The sequence below is a fragment of the Hylobates moloch genome, unplaced genomic scaffold, assembly GCF_009828535.3.
Source record: "Hylobates moloch isolate HMO894 unplaced genomic scaffold, HMol_V3 SCAFFOLD_3, whole genome shotgun sequence".
In the NCBI taxonomy this organism is placed as follows: Eukaryota; Metazoa; Chordata; class Mammalia; order Primates; family Hylobatidae; genus Hylobates; species Hylobates moloch.
In genome coordinates this window covers 30,808,914-30,827,771 of record NW_026652278.1, presented here as the reverse complement: position 1 = coordinate 30,827,771, position 18,858 = coordinate 30,808,914, and the positions used below count along the sequence as shown (strand labels likewise).

At 46.6% G+C, this 18,858-nt stretch overlaps 1 protein-coding gene across 2 annotated transcripts in view; it reads left to right on the top strand.

The window, feature by feature from the left end:
• WBP1L (WW domain binding protein 1 like) overlaps positions 1-18,858 on the top strand; it is a 97,222-nt gene that overhangs the window by 19,918 nt on the left and 58,446 nt on the right. The window contains exon 1 of one of the 2 annotated variants that reach the window (XM_032179037.3): positions 12,324-12,536. The exons of the other annotated variant lie outside the window; for it this stretch is intronic. Within the exon in view, the coding sequence (XP_032034928.1) occupies positions 12,510-12,536 (27 nt within the window). The 5' untranslated portion in view covers positions 12,324-12,509. Of the gene's footprint in view, positions 1-12,323; positions 12,537-18,858 lie in introns of those variants that run through there. 2 annotated transcript variants of the gene reach the window in all.

Below are 18,858 nucleotides of genomic sequence, written 5' to 3'. Positions count from 1 at the left end.
TTAAAGGAAAGTCTCCCCCTGGGCATCCTTCATTGGAGTCCCATGGGAAGACCTCTGTCCCTTCAGCCAGAAACCCTTAGTCCAATCCAAGGTCACTTTACATTTTCAGACCTCCAGTGTATTCATCTGGGAAGCAGGGATAGCATTATCCTGTTACCAGCTGTATACCATCTGATAGAAGGAGCAGCTAAAATGGATGGGTAAGTTGTTTATCAACCTTGAATTCTGATTTTGTTGAATTTTCTTTTTGTTTTTTTGAGACAGAGTCTTGCTCTGTCATCCAGGCTGGAGTGCAGTGGCATGATCTCGACTCACTGCAACCTCCGCCTCCTGGGTTCCAGCAATTCTTGTGCCTCAGCCTCCCAAGTAGCTGGGACTATAGATGCGCGCCACCATGCCCGGCTAATTTTTGTATTTTTGATAAAGACATGGTTTCACCATGTTGGCGAGGTCGGTCTCAAACTCCTGAGCTCAGGTGATCCGCCTGCCTCGGCCTCCCAAAATGCTGAGATTACAGGTGTGAGCCACCGTGCCCGGCCTTCTCTGTATTTTCTTGAAGTTTGCTGAGCTTCCTTAAAACCCTGAGTTCTCTGCAAGAATAAGGCTGATGACTTATCGTGCCTGTCACTGGTGAGGTCCACTTTTTCTGCAATTTTGGGCACAGCGCAAGGCCTTGGAAAAGCTTTGTTTCTTGAGTCTCTCGAAGAACAACAACATTAGCTTTTTTGGGAGGGCCAATGGCTGTGCTGTGATGGGGCATGGATGCTTTCTCAGAGATACTTTCCCCCTAAGCTTTAGGCACGTCTGACCATTTCTTCTGCCTTGGTCTAGTGCTTTCCTCATGATTTAGACTCTGTATGAAGGTGTTTTTGAAGTAGGTTTACTTACTGCTGTCATCCTGTGTCACCTCACTCTCTGTGGCCTGGAAGTGCAGGGTTTCAGGCCTGGCTGTGGGTGGGCATTATATGACAAAGGGTTCAGCATCCCCTGCATCTGGTATGATGCCCTCTCTGGTTTCACCACCTTTAGTCATCATTTTACTTGGGGTGTGGACATATTTGTTCCAGGAGCTTCCCCACCCTCTACAACTTATTGGAGGGATAGATTGTCCTAATGTTTTCTTCTGGTGTTTTTAACCATGAAATCTTAGACCTGGAGTAGATTTGGTTACCAAATAGCCTAAGGAGGGAGGACATAATATTCGATTTATGTAAGATCCAGGAAATGAGGGAAGGCATGGTGCCATGAGCTGTGCTTCCAGCCAGACCTTATTAACTTTCACAATTCTTTATGCAAAAGAGACAACTTCCAGGTGTTGCTAATGGAGGTTCGTGACCTAGAGACAAAACCAGAAGCAGCTTCCCTCTATTTCTCCAAATCCAAAAACAATTGCTAGGGAATTAGACCATCACCCAGCTCTGCTTTGAGAAAGGGAATTTTGCTTTTGAGATGATTGAAGTGCTTTAAATTCCTCAGCTGAGAAATGAGAGATGTACAGATAATGAGACACATGGAGGCTTTGCTGCATCAGACTTCATGAGCTTGGAGAACATGCAGGTGTTCTCCTGACCTCTTAGCTGTTTGTCAGGTTTCTATGACCAGGCAGGTGTTACCAGCACTAATGTTTAGGGATTCAGCTATATTTTAGCTTCATTTTTATGATCCTTTTTTTTTTCCAGACAGGATCTTGCTCTGTCACTCAGGCTGGAGTGCAGTGGTGTGATCACAGCTCACTGCAGCCTCAACCTCCCTGGACACTCAATTGATCCTCCTACCTCACCCTCCCCAGCAACTGGGACTACAGTCATGTGCCACCATGCCCGGCTAATTTTTGTATTTTTTTTGTGGAGATGGAGTTTTGCCATGTTGCCAGACTGGTCTCGAACTCCTGGGCTCAAGTGATCCACCCTCCTTGGCCTCCCAAAGTGCTAGCATTACAGGCATGTGCCACCACACCCAGCCAGGATCCTCTCTTTAGTCACGTCTTTATCTCTTCATTCATGTAATGATCTTTTCTTGAGGGCCTGCTTTGTGCAAGGAATTGTGTTTGGTACTGTGAGGGATATGGAAGTGAACGTTTCACATCTTACCCCTAAGTTGCTTACTTCAGAGGAGAAGGTAGGGCTGAGAAGAAATATCTAAAACATAAAGTGTGAAATGGCTTTGTTGAGTTTATGAGTTGCATGTAAGAAGTGAGTAGATTTTCCTATAAAAGCACAACCAAGATGATTGCTTTCTGGACAGTGAGAATGCCTAGAGCACCAAGAACTGCTTCTAAGGACTCAGAGTTGAGATGCCTGTCGTAAAATGACCTTGCTGTTAACCCTTTTCTTGGGTCAGCCACCATTGTACCCACATTCCCACTTAACATAGACCATGTCTCTCTTTATCTCACCCTTTATCTCACAGTTTAAATAACAGTGAAAGATGAAATCAGATTGGTGGAGACCTGGAAGCTTAATTTTCCTAATGGTTCTCTTTCCAAATTACATCTGGCCGAGGCATGAGGATCACTTGAACCTAGGGGTTCGAGACCAGCCTTGGCAACATAGGAAGACCCTGCCTCTATAAAAATTAAAAAAAATTAGCTGGGCCCAGGTGGCTCACATCTGTAATCCCAGCACTTTGGGAGGCTGAGGCAGGCAGATCACCTCAGGTCGGGAGTTTGATAACAGCCTGACCAACATGGAAAAACCCCATCTCTACTAAAAATACAAAAATTAGCTGGGCATGGTGCGCATACCTGTAATCTCAGCTACTCAGGAAGCCGAGGTAGGAGAATTTCTTGAACCCGGGAGGCGGAGGTTGCAGTGAGCCGAGATCGGGCCATTGCACTCCAGCCTGGGCAACGAGAGCGAAACTCTGTCTCAAAAAAAAAAAAAAGAAAAAAAAGAAGCTGAGCATTGTGGTAAACGCCTGTAGTCTCAGCTACTTGGGAGGCTGAGGTGGGAGGATTGGTTGTGCCTGCGAGGTTAGAGGCTACAGTGAGCCATGAGCGCACCACTGCACTCCAGCTTGGGTGACAGAGCAAGATCCTGTCTCAAAAACAAAAAGCAGGCCTGGCCAACATGGTGAAACCATGTCTCTATTGAAAATACAAAAATTAGCTGGGCATGGTGGCATGAGCCTGTAGTCCTAGCTACTTGGGAGGCTGAGCAGGAGAATTGCTTGAACTCAGGAGGCAGAGGTTGCAGTGAGCCGAGATTGCACCTCTGCACTCCAGCCTGAGCGACAGAGTAAGACTCTGTCTCAAAAAAAAAAAAAAAGCAAAAAACAAATTACATCTCAGTGTGTTTCATGTAGTTGGTGTGATCCACATCCCTCCTTTTGTTCTTATTGTGATCTTTGGTTTGGAGAGCAATTCGTAAGGAGGCATGAAATGTATCTGGAGACAGCTATGAGCTGCAGCCTACTGATTTTCATGTAATTCTTGGCTACTTGCCAGTATGGTTGGGGTTCAACTGTTTCCAGGGTAGGAAAAACACGAACCTAGCATTTTGGTATGAAAACAAACAAGGCTGCTTTGTACTTGATGAAGCTCAAGTTGCAGATCCAGTGAGAGCCCATTAACTATTGGTGAAGGCCCACTGACAGTGGTGAGTTTCAGAGACCCCTGCACATTCTGGAGATAGCAGCAAATTGTTGTGCAGCCTACAAAAGTAATAAATATTTCTGGCCGGGCGCGGTGGCTCACGCTTGTAATCCCAGCACTTTGGGAGGCCGAGGCGGGCGGATCACGAGGTCAGGAGATCGAGACCACGGTGAAACCCCGTCTCTACCAAAAATACAAAAAATTAGCCGGGCGTGGTGGCGGGCGCCTGTAGTCCCAGCTACTCGGAGAGGCTGAGGCAGGAGAATGGCGTGAACCCGGGAGGCGGAGCTTGCAGTGAGCCAAGATTGCGCCACTGCACTCCAGCCTGGGTGACAGAGCGAGACTCCGTCTCAAAAAAAAAAAAAAAAAAAAAAAAAAAAAAAAAAAAAAAAAAAAAAAATTTCTGCAGTGATTGTCAACAACAAAATGATTTTCTTGTTTGGGGGGTGGGGAGGCAAGAGGCAGAAACCTTAGGAAGCTGTTGCAAACCAGTTTCAGCTTCCCCTACTTTTATTTCTTTCCATTTAAAGCTGGGTGCAGTGGCACATGCCTGTAGTCCCAGTTACTCAGGAGCCTGAGGTGGGAGGCTCACTTGAGCCCAGGATTTTGAAGCTGCAGTGTATTATGATGGCCCCTGTAAGTAACCACTGTACCCCAGCCAGGGTAACATAATGAGACCCTGTCTCTCAAAAAAATAAAAGACTAAGGCTACACAAATGACATGGGATGGAGTCAGGAACCTAGGACTCTTTCTGGCCTACTTTGGAGAGCAGGATTCTGTGAGGTTGAGGTCAATGACTGGGAAAGCCCCAAAGTTCTCATCTGTATCTTCCTTCCACCTCCTCCAACCTCTGCAATAAACCAAAATCAACTCCAAGATTGACCATATTTTAGTAGTAAATATGAAACAAGCAAAACGAGGGCCTAAAATACTCCACTAAAATAGAAATTCCTATATTTGATATTCATGCTGCTACTGTAATCATCAGAAAGAAAAACTGCTGGCCAAAGGTACTCACTCATTAGATGTGTACATGTGTAGGGCCTTGACATTCTACCCCCAACTAATCTTTGCGTCATCTTTTTCTGCCTTTGGACGTGTGCCCCATGCGTCCTTGTTTCCATACTTTTATTTATGCTCTGCTCTGCGTAGTGTGCTCATTTTATCCACTGAAACCCTACATATTATTTCAGTATCCATCTCTTTGGGGTTTTTTAGTTTGTTTGTTTGTTTGCTTTTTGAGACGAATTCTTGCTCTGTTGCCCAGGCTGACATGCACTGGCATGATCTCAGCTCACTGCAACCTCCGCCTCCTGGGTTCAAGCGATTCATTCTCCTGCCTCAGCCTCCCAAGTAGCTGAGATTATAGGCATGTGCCACCATTCCCGGCTAATTTTTGTATTTTTAGTAGAGACTGGTTTTGCCATGTTTGCCAGGCTGGTCTTGAACTCCTGACCTCAGGTGTTCCATCCACCTTGGCCTCCGAAAGTGCTTGAGCCATTGTGCCTGGCATTAGTTTTTTTTTTTTTTTTTTTTGAGATAGAATCTCACTCTGTCCCCCAGGCTGGAGTGCAGTGGTGTGATCTCGGCTCACTAAACGCTCCGCCTCCCGGGTTCACGCCATTCTCCTGCCTCAGCCTCCCAAGTAGCTGGGACTACAGGTGCCCGCCACCACGCCTGGCTAATTTTTTGTATTTTTTAGTAGAGATGGGGTTTCACCATGTTAGCCAGGATGGTCTTGATTTCCTGACCTCGTGATCCGCCTGCCTCAGCCTCCCAAAGTGCTGAGATCACAGGCTTGGGCCACCGCACTTGGCCTCGTTTTTTTTTTAAGAGAAAAGGTCTCACTCTGATACCCAGGCTAGAGTGCAGTGGTACAATCACAGCTCACTACAACCTCAACCTCTTGGGCTCAAGTGATCCTCCTGCCTCAGCCTACTGAGTAGCTGAACCTACAAGGTGTGCGCCACCATGCCTGGCTAATTTCTTAATTTTTGTAGAAACAGGGTCTCCCTAAGTTGCTCAGGCTGATCTTGAAATCCTGGCCTCAAGTGATCATCCCACATCAGCCTTCTCAAGTGTTGGGGAACCACTGTGTCCAGCTCTTGATAAAATTTTCTTTGAAAACGAAAACCTTTTTTGGCCATTCTGTCCCTCAATAGCATCCCTTCTTTGTTTTCTTTTTTCTTTTTTTTTTTACTGGAAGCTCAGAGGATCATCCAGCATCTCTTCTTTGAGCTCCTCTTGTGTCACTGTGTTTGTCCCCCGCCTCACCATGTTTATCACAGAGTGCGTATGTTTGTTTCTGTGTAACTAACTAAATAAATCCTCCAGGGCAAGACTGATTGATCCAATAGTACATCTTTGTTATCCCCACAGCACATCCTGGGTGGACTGGATGCAACTGTAAATATCAGGTCACAAGTAAAGGGGAAGTGACAATTAATATCAAAATCCTATCTCAATGTGTGTCCAAGCCATTTTGGAGTCATACAGACCTGGTTGAGATTCTAGCTGCACTGCCTATTAGGTGTGTGTCCTTGAACGGGTTACCTGACATCACTGTGTGAAATAGGAGATGTCACCATCTGTCGGAATCTTCCCTCTCTGAAATACATGATTTGATGTTTAGCAAAGGATTACATACTGCAGTTAAGAACCATTTACCTAGCTCTCTTTCCTGAAAGACTCAGTAGTGGGAAAGCACCATGGGTTTTTACGGATACCTTGTGGAAGAGATAAGCTCTGTGACTTGTAAAACGCCTCGTCCTGCCCAGAAGCAGGAGAGGTGTGTGTTTTCTTGCCTCGGCAGGCCTGCTACATGCCTGCCTTTGTCCAGCCCCAGGACATAGATAAAGCTAGTGTTCTTGGTTTCTAGCAGTTAAGCAACCTTTAGTGTCTCTGCCTGGCAGAGTTCTGGGTTTGGGATTTATCCCCTTGCATTCCCCAAAATAATTACTTCAGGATCCTTTTGTTAATGCCTAGCCTCACACCCATGACATGAAGATGTCTCAGTTTAACTTTTATTGTGACACTCATGTTGGTTTGAGGTTTCAGTTAGTATTCATTCTCTCCTTTCTTGAGTTAGAACTCTAAGGCATTTAAATGGGTGTGTGCCCAAACTGGAGAAAGATAAGAAAGATCTCTTATCTTATACATTCTGTGTCTGCCCAGCAGTCTCTGCTCAAAGCTCCTGGAAATAAAATGGCCTTACGCCTGGAGATTATCTCCTACCCTAGAAGCCTGGCAGTTACTGTCCTGTTCTGACAAACTCTCTTTCTTCAGATCCCTTGATCGTGAAATAAGATACCCCCAGACCTTCAGCCCTAGTTGCCATCAGCCTCAGTTGACCAGATGACATGGGTGTGGGAGCAGCTCACCAGGTTCCCAAGAGCCATGGCCTAGGAAGGTCTCCAGCCTATTCCTTGTGTGTGGATCTGTTGTGCATTAGGAACAGATGAGAACTTTAGGGCTTTCCCAGTCATTGACCTCATAGAACCTTGCTTTCCAAAGTGGGTCAGAAGGACCCTAGGACCCTGACTTCACACTCTAGAACACTACCATCATATCCAGTGTGCATGGCAGTCTCATAAACAGGGTTCCAGAGCACTGACCAGGGACCTGCCTGTCTGCTTAACATTCACCTGACCCTCAGTTCTGGTTTTTGCTGTTTGTTTTTTCCTTGTTTGTAACTTCTGATATTCTAATATCTGATGCCTGTGTGATCATAAAGGAAAGAGCCTGTGGAGCCAGAGTCTTCACTCAAATCCTTGCTGTCTCACAGCCAGCTGTGTGACCTTGGGCAAGTTACATAAACCCCATTTGCCTCCATTTCTGTAACTGAGTAATAGGGATAGTAATAGCCACATCATAGGGTTGTTGTGGCTTTGAGATGTTGGTTAGATAGAGTTCTTAGCATGGAGTCTGGCTCACGGTCAAGGTTGAACAAATGATTATCTCTCCCCTACCCCACCCCAGAATTTAAAGATTATATAGACTGCCTACAAAAATGTTGCCAAAAGATACGTAAACAAATTTATTACAGTAAAAGAATGAATTCAGGTAGCTGTGAGCATATACGTTGTTGCAGTATGTCTTAAATTAATCCGGTACGGCACAGTGGTTCGTGCCTGTGATGTCAGCATTTGAGGATGCTAAGGTGGGAGGATTGCTTGAGGCCAGGAATTCGAGACCAGCTTGAGCAACATAGCAAGACTCCTTATTTAAAATAAAATTTTAGGGAGGCATGGTGGCTCAGTCCTGATGTCCTGGCTGATAAGGAGGCAAGGCCAAGTGTTCGAGACCAGCTTGGGCAACATAGGAAGCCCTCATCTATAACAACAGAAAAAATTTTAAATAAAAATTTAAAAAGTTAATCTGAGGCCAGGCATGGTGGCTCATGCCTGTAATCCCAGCACTTTGGTTGAGGTCAGGAGTTCGAGACTAGCCTGGCCAACATGGTGAAACCCCATCTCTACTAAAAAGACAAAATTAGCTGGGAGTGGTGGCGTACGCTTGTAGTCCCAGCTACTTGGGAGTCTGAGGCAGGGGGATGGCTTGAACCTGGGAGGCAGAGGTTGCAGTGAGCCAAGATCGTGCCACCACACGCCAGCCTGGGTGACAGAGCGAGACTCTGTCTCAAGAAAAAAAAAAAAAAAAAGTTAATCTGAATCCAAAGGGTAGTATTTCCAGCAGTACTATCTCTGAGGGTTCTCTGAACTGTGGAGGAGGAGACTGCCTCAGTAGAAGGATATCTCAGATGCTGCTTGGGGCCATAAGTTTAGTTGTTAACCTGCAAAAAAATTTTTTTTTTTTTTTGAGATGGAGTCTCGCTCTGTCGCTCAGGCTGGAGTGCAGTGGCACAATCTCAGCTCACTGCAAGCTCTGCCTCCTGGGTTCACTCCATTCTCCTGCCTCAGCTCCTGAGTAGCTGGGACTACAGGTGTGTGTCACCATGCTCAGCTAATTTTTCTATTTTTAGTAGAGATGGGGATTCCCCATGTCGGTCAGGCTGGTCTGGAACTCCTGACCTCAGGTGATCTGCCTGCCTTGACCTCCCAAAGTGCTGGGATTACAAGCGTGAGCCACCGTGCCCGGCCCTTTTTTTTTTTTTGAGACAGAGTCTCGTTCTGTCGCTCAGGCTGGAGTGCAGTGGTGCGATCTTGGCTCACTGCAACCTCTCCCTCCTGGGCTCAAGTGTCCCTCCCACCTCAGCCTCCCGAGTAGCTGAGATAACAGGCATGTGCCACCACGCCCAGCTAATTTTTGTATTTTTTGTAGAGATGGGGTTTTGCCATGTTGCCCAAGCTGGTTTTGAACTCCTGGGCTCAAGCAATCTGCCCACCTCAGCCTCCCAAAGTACTAGGATTACAGACATGAGCCATGGTGCCCAGCCAACCTGCAACATTTTGACAACATAATCCTGCTTAATTCTAATTTAGTATGACTTCCTTTTTTTTTTTTTTTTTTTAAGTTGGTGAATTCAGCATTGAATTTAATTCTGCATTGGCAGGTGGATGACTAAAGTCATTTGAAGAAGGATTTACCCTACCTTTGGCTCATCATGTGTGAGGCTGGATCACGTACATAGAAGAACCCATTTTTTCAGGCTAGCAGAAATTGTTAATGATCATCTTGCTTTTCAAATGGCAAAGCTGACTACTTTGTCACTAGGTTGTAGTAATATTTGTATAACATGGTAGAAAGTGAACGCACTTTCCTGGGAATGCCTGAATTTGCCAACTCAACCTCTTTTTCTCCTTACCCTTCAGATCTCAGTGCTTAGTAAACGTTAGTGAGGGGCTGTAGGCAAGAAGTTGATAGTAAGAAAGAAGCTGTTGTCAGCAGTCACTTTTTTAGAATATATTATATTGTACTAGGTGTAATGCCTTGGGTTAAATGCTGCCTTGCACACAGGAATTTATAATCTGTGAGAAGATAAAAATAGACAAATGCTGATTAGAAACACTGTCTTGGGTAGCATCATAAAAGGGTGATTCATTAGGAAATCAGGAAGTCTATAATGCAATTTTGATCATTTAGGTTGTATTTTTACAAGTTTTTTTTTTTGGATTTCTAGTAATTTTGTTGCAATTCCACTTCTTCTGAGATCATCACTGGTGAATATTATTTAGAATTATGGGGCCAAGCTTAGTGGCTCATGCCTGTAATCTTAACAGTTTGAAAGGCTGAGGCAGGAGGATCACTTGAGGACAAGAGTTCAAGCCTGGACAATGTAGTGAGACCCTGTCTCTACAAAATATAAACATTAAAAAAAATTAGCTGAGTGTGGTGGCGTGTGCCTATAGTCCCAGCTTTTCAGGAGGGTGAGGCAGGAGGATCACTTGAGCCTAGGGTGACAGAACAATACCCTATCTCTTAAAAAAACAAAACAAAAAAAAAAAAGGAAGGAAGGAAGAAAAATATGGAACACTTCATAGCCCATTAGAGCAAGGTTTATTGTGTGTTTTGGTCATAGTGGCATCCCCAGTGCCTAAAACAATGCCTGGCACACTGTAGGCATTCAGTGAGCGTGGAGTGAGTGAATAAATGGTACACTTATGCCATGGCACTCTTTCTGGAGAATTTCAGGTGCCAGTCTGTCTTGTTAGATCAGTGCAGATTACATTGCCCATGAGGGGATGAGGATGCTGTTTCCATCAGTTTGATTGCCAAAGTTAATGCTGCGTGTATTTTGTGGTTCTCAGTGGTTGCCAGGGAACCGAGGAAGTGAAAGGAAGGGGTTGAAAGCAGCCTCATTGCTGTTCCCTGGGCGGCTGTGCCTTGATGTCCAGCCTCGTCCGTATGGCAGTTTGGCCTGGCTGTGAGAGTGGCGACAAGGCCTGGGATAGACTGACCATGTCTTGAGAATATGTATGTGCTGAAAAATGGCTTCCCAGTCCCCAAACACCAGCAGCAGCAGGAGCCACTTCTTTTACACATCAGCCACCTTTTCTTCTAGCAATGAAGCTGTGATCCATTCTTTCAGTGAGTCTCGAGGAAATGGCTCAGCCAGTTTGGCACATTCATTTTCTTGTCAGGAAAGTCGATGTGACCTTGACCGTCAGTGGGGACCTGCGGTAAACACGTTGTGTGTCTGGCTGGATTCTAATGATCAAACAGTACTTTTGGCACCTCACTGTGCTGTATGTGTCATGTGCTGCTAATTTATTGTCCTAGGTTGGGGGTTATAGATACTAATTTGCAAGAATCATTTCTGACTTACATGCATCATGCCCAGCACAGTGCCACTACCATGGAGGCCTTGGATAAGTATCGTGAAAGAAAATTGTTGCAGAAAATGAAAGGAAAGATGAAATATACTTGCTTTGAGTCCTGGACAGTGTAATTAATTTGTAGCTGAGGAAGTTATTGAAAAGTAACTTTTTGTAATCCCAGCACTTTAGGAGGCTGAAGTGGGCAGATCACTTGAGCCCAGGAGTTCAAGACCAGCCTGGGCCACACGGTGAAACCCCATCTCTACACAAAAAAACAAAAATTAGCTGCACATGGTAGCATGTGCCTGTGGTACCAGCTCCTTGGGAGGCTGAGGTGGGAGGATCGCTTGAGCCCGGAAGGCAGAGGTTGCAGTGAGCCAAGATCATCACACCACTGTACTCCAGCCTGGGTAACAGAGTGAGACCCTATCTCAAAAAAAAAAAAAAAAAGTAACTTTGGATTTATAAAGCTCCTCTGAAGATTGTTCTCCTTGAGTCATTTCTGGAAATCCAAACCCAAACATGGACCTTTTGTGCTGTGCGAGTGTTGTCTTTGGTAGAGGATTCAGGCCCAGGGAGAGCTGCTGTGACCTGCTGTTTCAGGGAGGGTAGCCAGAAGGGATTTGGCTTACACCACCGACTAGGGAAAGTCGGAGCAGGACACCATCCCCAGGGCCCTTGCTTGTGCAAAGCTTGCGTTAGAGAACTCTTTTCTCCCTGAGCTGAACTTAGAGAAGAAAGCATGACAAACCTAGGGCAGTGAACTTTTCCGAACCAAGAGTTGGTTTAAATATAGATGATCTGCCTCTCTGGCAACTTGGAGGCTGCGGTGGGACTTGTTGTACCTTTTATAAGACAAGTGAGGAAAGATGTTGGCACCTGTACTTGCGCAGTTTGTTTATGAAATATAAACTCTCTGGTGGAAGTGAGGGCTCGAAAGGTCAGTGTCCAAGGTAGCATGTCCTACCTTAGCTGGGGAAAAGGTGCCTCTCCAAGCCCCCCCTGCGAATTGCCTCATTCCCTAGAGAAAGTTGGGACAGCCAGGCTTCATGTCCTATTATTTACTGAGCACTGACTCTGGCAGGGGTGGGGGTGGAAAACTTTCTGTGAAACTGACAGACACTGGACTTGATTTTCTTTCCCAGGGAGGAGAAACAATACTCTAGGAGCTACAAAGTCAGTCCTTATTCAGAGCAGTGTTCCTCTTTTCAGCTTTAGAGACTTGATTTATGTACCCCCGAGCCTGCTTAGAGCCAAGGGGTTGCAGCAGCCTGCTCCCATCTGCAGCCCCCCACCATCCTCCCACAGTGGGCCCTGGCTCTAGGTGGGTCCAGGGCTGGGCATCGGGGTCCGCAGCACATCCTCCTCAGTATTCCAGCGCAGCTGTCTGAAGTTTTTTCTGCTGCGCCTGAACTGATGTCATTTCCCCCTTGGCAGACAGCTTCGGCTTTGCTGCGTCTGAGATATGTCACGGGAAGGTGGGGGTGGGCCAGAGCCAGGCAGGGGGAGTAGCGAAGAGAGCAGGAGACAGTGTGCCTGCTCCGTCCCAGGACTCTGTTTACTTTGTCTGCTTTGCTAAAGAAGGCCGGTGAACCAGGACCACCGCGCACACAGGCCCACCAGGGGCAATGCTCATTCCAAGACCTTAACTTTTAAGAGCCCTTTGTTCCAACGTTAGTGTGGATGATGCTCTTGCAGGATGCCTTTCCTTTTGGGTCTTAGACAGGTAATTGTTTCGCACGGATCGGGTTTGGAAGGGAAGAAGGGGTGGGAGCTTGTTTATTGTACTACTGCTTTGGGTGGAGGGACTATTTTAGCAAATGCCTCTCGGTTAGACCAGGCCAGTTCCCACACAGAACTTTCCAGTCTCCCTTCTTGTTTGCTAGTTGCTTCTTACTTTCAAAGCCACCGTGTTCTTAACCCTCTACGTCCCCGAGGTTTCTCTAGGGTTGTCCAGTTCTGATTTTCCATCAGACACTGTAAAGCTGCTTTGGAAACTTCACGGAGAAACAGCTGAAGAATGGGGCTGGGGAAGGGGAGAGGCAGAGTGCGATTCTTGCTCCAAACCCCTTTTATTCCTTCTCCATTTTGATTTGGCTAGTTAGTGGAGATTTCCTCACAGTCCTCTGGTTCTGAAGGGACTCTGTGTTGGGGGTGGGGTGAGGGCTCCGTTCTTCTTTTAAAGGAAAGGCTTTCTTCCTTTCAAGCACATGCCTGGGGCTGTGCAGCTGAGGGACGTCCCGGACACCTCAGGGGAAGGGGTATGGAATTGACCCCATTTTGGCCTTACTGACCAATTTTTCAAAAAGACCCCTGTGGCAGGGACTTGATTGCTCGGTGAGCCGCCCTTTGAAGTGGGGGCACTGCATTCATTCCAGCCGGTAAAACTGTGGAATGAGAGAACAGTAGCAAGCCACCAACTGCTGTCTGCTGAGAACACAGCTGTTGCCAACTATTTGTTCCAAGGCTTCTGAGAGTCGGACACCCCCACCCCCTCTTCGTTTGAGAGGCATGTCTAGCGGAATGTGTAACTGTAACCAGCAGCTGCTGGCTGTAAGGGGTGGGGAGGGAGCACACACCCTCTGCTGCCTGTTCCTGGGTGAGGAAAAGCCACAGATGAGCTCACAGCAGAAGCCCTAGAGGGGAGCTGCTAGGGACCACTGGTTGCCCTCACTCTGAGAAAAGTGCTAGGCGGGCAACTCTCCCTTGAGTTGCCTACAGTTCTGTTCAAAGGAAGCTGCTCTGAAAAGTCCCAAACATTCCATTACAGCTCTTGTTATCTTCAGAGTGTTGCGTTGACACAGCTGATGGGCAGAGGTGACCACTCTGAACATCCCTTCTGCCCCCACAAGAAAGGCTGTCCTTTTTTTTTTTTTTTTTTTTGAGATGGAGTCTCACTCTGTTGCCCGGGCTGGAGTGTAGTGGCGTTATCTCAGCTCACTGCAACTTCTGTCTCCTGGGTTCAAGCGATTCTCCTGCCTCAGCCTCCTGAGTAGCTGGGATTACAGGCATGTGCCACTTATACCCGGCTAAGTTTTGTATTTTTAGTAGAGACGGGGTTTAGCCATGTTGGCCTGACTGGTCTCGAACTCCTGACCTCAGGTGATCCGGCCACCTCGGCCTCCCGAAGTGCTAGGATTACAGGCGTGAGCCACGGCGCCTAGCCAGAAAGGCTGTCCTTTTAACCTGTGGGCAGAGTGAGCCCTGGAGAGGATTTCAAGCAGTGTTGGAAATAGGATGAAGCTGGATGAAGCGTCTCATGCTGTGTCAGCAGGCTGGGAGGGTGAAAACTGCCTAACAGAGTGGAAAGAGTGGGCTGGGAGCTGGAAAGACCTGCGTTCATATCCCAGCTTCCCTGGGGTCTTGGGCAGGCCCTTAACTGTTCTGAACCTCATCTCTGAGGTCACACAGGGATTCCACGAAAGAATGTATGTGAACGTTAGCACCTTGGCTGGTAGAGAGTAGACGTTAACTCTTACTTTGATCTACTCATTCCCAAAGGATGCAACACTGCAGGGGTGCAGGAAACGAGAAGCGAGGGGACTGATACCTTGACAGGAGCCAGGTGTGCTGGGCAGGAGCCCACAGCCAGGGGAGTGAGCTCTTGCATCTGTAGTCAGTGACTGCCATTGTGCAGTGACGTACAGCTGGGAGGCCACCTCTTACTCTACCAAGACACTGTTAATCTTAAATACTGAGGTGGCAAGAGGGAGAGGGCTTGTGTCCAGTTACTTGGACATGTAGTGAGAGAATGAAGCGGTGGGCAGCATTAAACTCTTCAAGGAGAGTGAAGGGTTGGGATGGTTGTTGTGGGGAGGATCTGAGAGGATCAACAGCAGGTGAACCTTTAGCTCTTGTGTCTGAACAGTTGCCTGGTGGAAGGAGAATTTAGAAGACCTCTGAAGGCCCTTCCTGCCCTAGGCTTCTGTGAGTCAAACCTTGCCTGTACAATCTTGGAGTAGTTTTGGTTACATATTTTGTATATTTCTAGTATTTTGTGTCAGACAGTGTAACTATGTTCTTTATTGGAGCCATGTAGAAGCCAGCCTTCTAAAGATTACTTGGTGATAATTCTGTTTAAGAAAAAATGACACATAATGCACACACACACACATAAAATTCATCTTTATCATACATATGTATGTACTTTGATTTATTTTTTTCCCTTAATCCATATGATTATTTTTTCCCCTTAATCCTGTGTCTTATGTGGTAGGATTATTCTGTTTGTACAAAGGTGCATGCTGAGGCTTAGAGAAGTTAAGCCGTTTGCCCATCATTGCTCAATTGTCTAGAGAAAGGGTAATTGAAGATTTTTGTTGCTGTTTTTTAACTTGAGTCTTTCCCAAATCCTGGATTTTTCTCACTACCTAGACTGTGTGGCTCAATGTCTGAGAGTAGAGTATGATTAATGCATTGTTCTCCTTGGGGCATGTTTCTTTCTAGCCTGCCTGGGTAGGTGATAAAATGCTGCTTACCCCTTAATCCCAGCTTTTCAAGAGGCTGAGGCAGGAGAATTGCTTAAACCCGAGAGGCGAAGGTTGCAATGAGCTGAGAGACCCCACCATTGCACTCCAGCATGGGCGACAAGAGCGAGACTCCATTTCAAAAAAAAAAAAAAAAAATCATTCTTGTTGAGTCTCGTTCTTGTCACCCAGGATGGAGTGCAATGGTGCGATCTTGGCTCACTGCAACCTCCACCTCCCGGGTTCAAGCCATTCTTCTGCCTCAGCCTCCCAGGTAGCTGGGACTACAGGCATGTGCCACCGTGCCCAGCTAATTTTTTGGGTATTTTTAATAGAGATGGGGTTTCACCATGGCTGGCCAGGCTGGTCTCAAACTCCTGACCTCAAGTGGTCTGCTCGCCTCGGCCTCCCAAAGTGCTGGGATTATAGATGTGAGCCACCAGGCCCGGCCAAAAACAATGTAGATTCTTTATGTCTGGGCCAGGGCCCCAGAATATGCATTTCTGTGAAGTTCCCCAGGTGTTTCTGACCCAGGTTGTTTCCGGCCACACTTTGAGAGACTGTCTTCCAGAGCTGGGCGGCATGGAAATAATTACAAGCCAGCATGCTGAGACTACAACAGAGGAATGTCTAGGGACTGGGAGAGCAGAGCATGGGGGCAGGTATCTGAATCAGGCTAGGAGAGGCTTTCCTGAGAAGCTGATATCTGATCTGACTCTTGAAGGATGAGTAGGAGAGTTTACCAGACACATGAGTTGGGGAAAGAGCATTCCGGACAGATCAGGTTGGGAGAGTTGTTTTTGTTTTCTCCTGCAGATGACAAGGGAAACTGTCATTCATCTGTTGAGTCTTGGCATTGAATTTGCCTGGGGCAAGATAAGGACCTTAGTTCACCACGTATGGGTGTCTTTTATGGATACCAAGAAGGAGGAACACCTCAGGGCCCTTCTCTCTAATAATGAGCATGGCATGATTTCAGTGTCTTTAAAGGGCGGATAAACTGTAGGATGTATTAGTTCTTTCATGCAAGGGACAGTTAGACAGCTCACGGAAGCTACAGTGTTGACTAAAAAAATGCTTTTTGTGCTTAGATGAGCCAGAGCTCAAAAGAAGATAGTCACCTGCTGAACTTTTTGGGTATAGCACTGTATACCAAATTTTAGATATAACAAACAAGTAGGCATGCTGTCCCTTTATTATCTGACAAGATCAGAAAATACGTTTTCTGGTTAAGAGAAATTCCATTATGTGTACCTAACAAAGGGATTACTAATTTTCAGAGAACAGTATTGCAACAGAATGTTCTTAGTCATGATTTGAATGAATTCTATTTCATGTTCATCCAGAAGGTATTGATTGGGTAATGCTGAAGGTTTCTTAGGAGCAACACTCAGCATCTGAAAAGTCCTGTGCACCTGTTCTACCCAGAGCATGTTGTGGATACAAAGAGGTATAAACTCCATCCCTGCCCTCAAGGGGTTTACAGTCAGGTAGGGAAAGTAGAATAAGTGCACAGGTAATGAGGACATTCTGCAGGTGGTAGCAAATGACATTAGAAAAGAATAGAATGCCGCAGTTCAGAGGTGTGAAGAGGCAACCCTTCTGCAGGTGGCCCTTCCCACAGTCCAATCCAGTAGTATCAGTTGTTGCACTGTAGGTGCTAGGTGTGTGGAAGGACCAGTGGGTGGTAAGTTCTAGTTGATGGAATGCAGGCTAGATCCATTAAGATACTAACTTTACATCTTGCACCTTGGAATATTGCCTTTCTCAGTGGGAAAGACCCATTGTTCCCCAAGTTGTCCACACCAATGAGATGGGATGATCCCTGATACTGGAAATGAATAATACCCATCAAAACCTTCTTAGGGTCCCTTTTCCAGGTTGGAATTTGTCATGGAAAGAGGCACGGGGGCAACTCCTGGCCCAAGGGGCTGTTTGTATTTTTGAAAGGGTGAGCTGGTCCCTGGGCTGATGCCGAATGTGACAAGCAACTAGAATGTTGCATGGTACTTACTCCCTGGGCATAGGAAGTGGCTTTAGAGTCTCACAAGAACACTGAGAAGGCTGTGTGATAGACAGCTAAAGTTGCAGGGTGGGAGCCATGACTGCGGAGAGGGAAGGAGGGGAATTGCCGGCTTCCAATTTAACCCCTCAACTGCTGAATGTTGACCAGCATTGACTTGGGGTATTTATTATTTCACCACAGCAGCCACCCATGAGGGAGGAGGTCTTATCTCCTTTTTGCTGTAAGGAAACTGAAACCCAGGGAGAAGTTTTCTGTTCCAGAACCCAGGGCTAATGTGTGGCAGGAGGGGCCTGAAGTGCAGGTCTTCTTGGTGTCTGTCTGCCCCTGCCCATTGCTCTGGCTTGGTACCCATATCCACAGTCCACTGCAGCCCTCCTCCTCCCTGCCTGCTCTGTGCACGGCAGAGGACCGAATGTTGACTACCAGTTGCTGTTACCCTCGGGCCCAACCTCTTTCCACCAGGTTGAGGACAAATTAAGCAAGATCTTGCTTGGAAGGGAACTAGCTGTGTATAGCAGCAAACACCAAGGTGATACTTGTTTGTGCTACCAAAAGTTGAAGCCAGAATCCTTATCTAAACTGATTTGTGAAAGTCTTGTGACAGCTCCACAGAACACCTCATTATCCTACTGTCACCAAAGGTGAGAAAGGTGGTGCTTACGCAAGCCCTTTCAGGTTAATTTTTTTTTGGGGGGGGGGGTTAGGGGGAGGGATAGAGTCTCGTTCTCGCTCTGTCACCCAGACTGGAGTGCAGTGGCGCCATCTTGGCTTACTGCAACTTCCGCCTCCCGGGTTCAAGGAACTCTCGTGCCTCAGCCTCCCAAGTAGCTGGTAGTACCTGCCACCATGCCCAGCTAATTTTTCTATTTTTAGGAAAGATGGAGTTTCACTATGTTGGCCAGATTGGTCTGAAACTCCTGACCTCAGGTGATGCACCTGCCACAGCCTCTCAAAGTGCTGGGATTACAGGTGTGAGCAACTGTGCCTGGCCTCAGGTTAATTTTTGAACCCCCAACCATCTCTGTTGAAAGAAGCTGCTTTTTTTTTTTTTTTTTTCGAGGAACGTGGCTTGTTTTTCATTGCATCTCTGTTATCAGAGCAAAGAGAAAGCAGTGTACTGGACAGTAACTTAGTGGAAAAGAGGACTGTGGCTGCTGATTTTGAAACATTATCTAGGATGGAGCCAAAGAAAACAGTCACTTCCTCCAGTGATAGCCCATGAGTTTGACCCGCCCCCTCCCACCCCTTTTCCTTGAAGAGGTAAATTTTAGTCCAGGAAAACAGAATACGTTGGGGCTATTTAAAAACATGCTTTGAAATCCCTTCTTCTGCCCTAATTCCTTAGCACTAGTAAGATACTAGTTTCTTACCTCTTCCTCCCTAGGGCTTCTTGACTCTTATTTCTTGCTAATTTGTAGCAACAGTGGGTTGAAAGAGCCCTGAGAATGGACCTGCCTGAGCCATTTCTGTGCCCCTCTGTAGCCATTGTTTCTCTGGGCAGGGCTCACCTGAACTTGAACCCCAGACCTCACAAGAGGTTTCTATTGCTGGTTTCT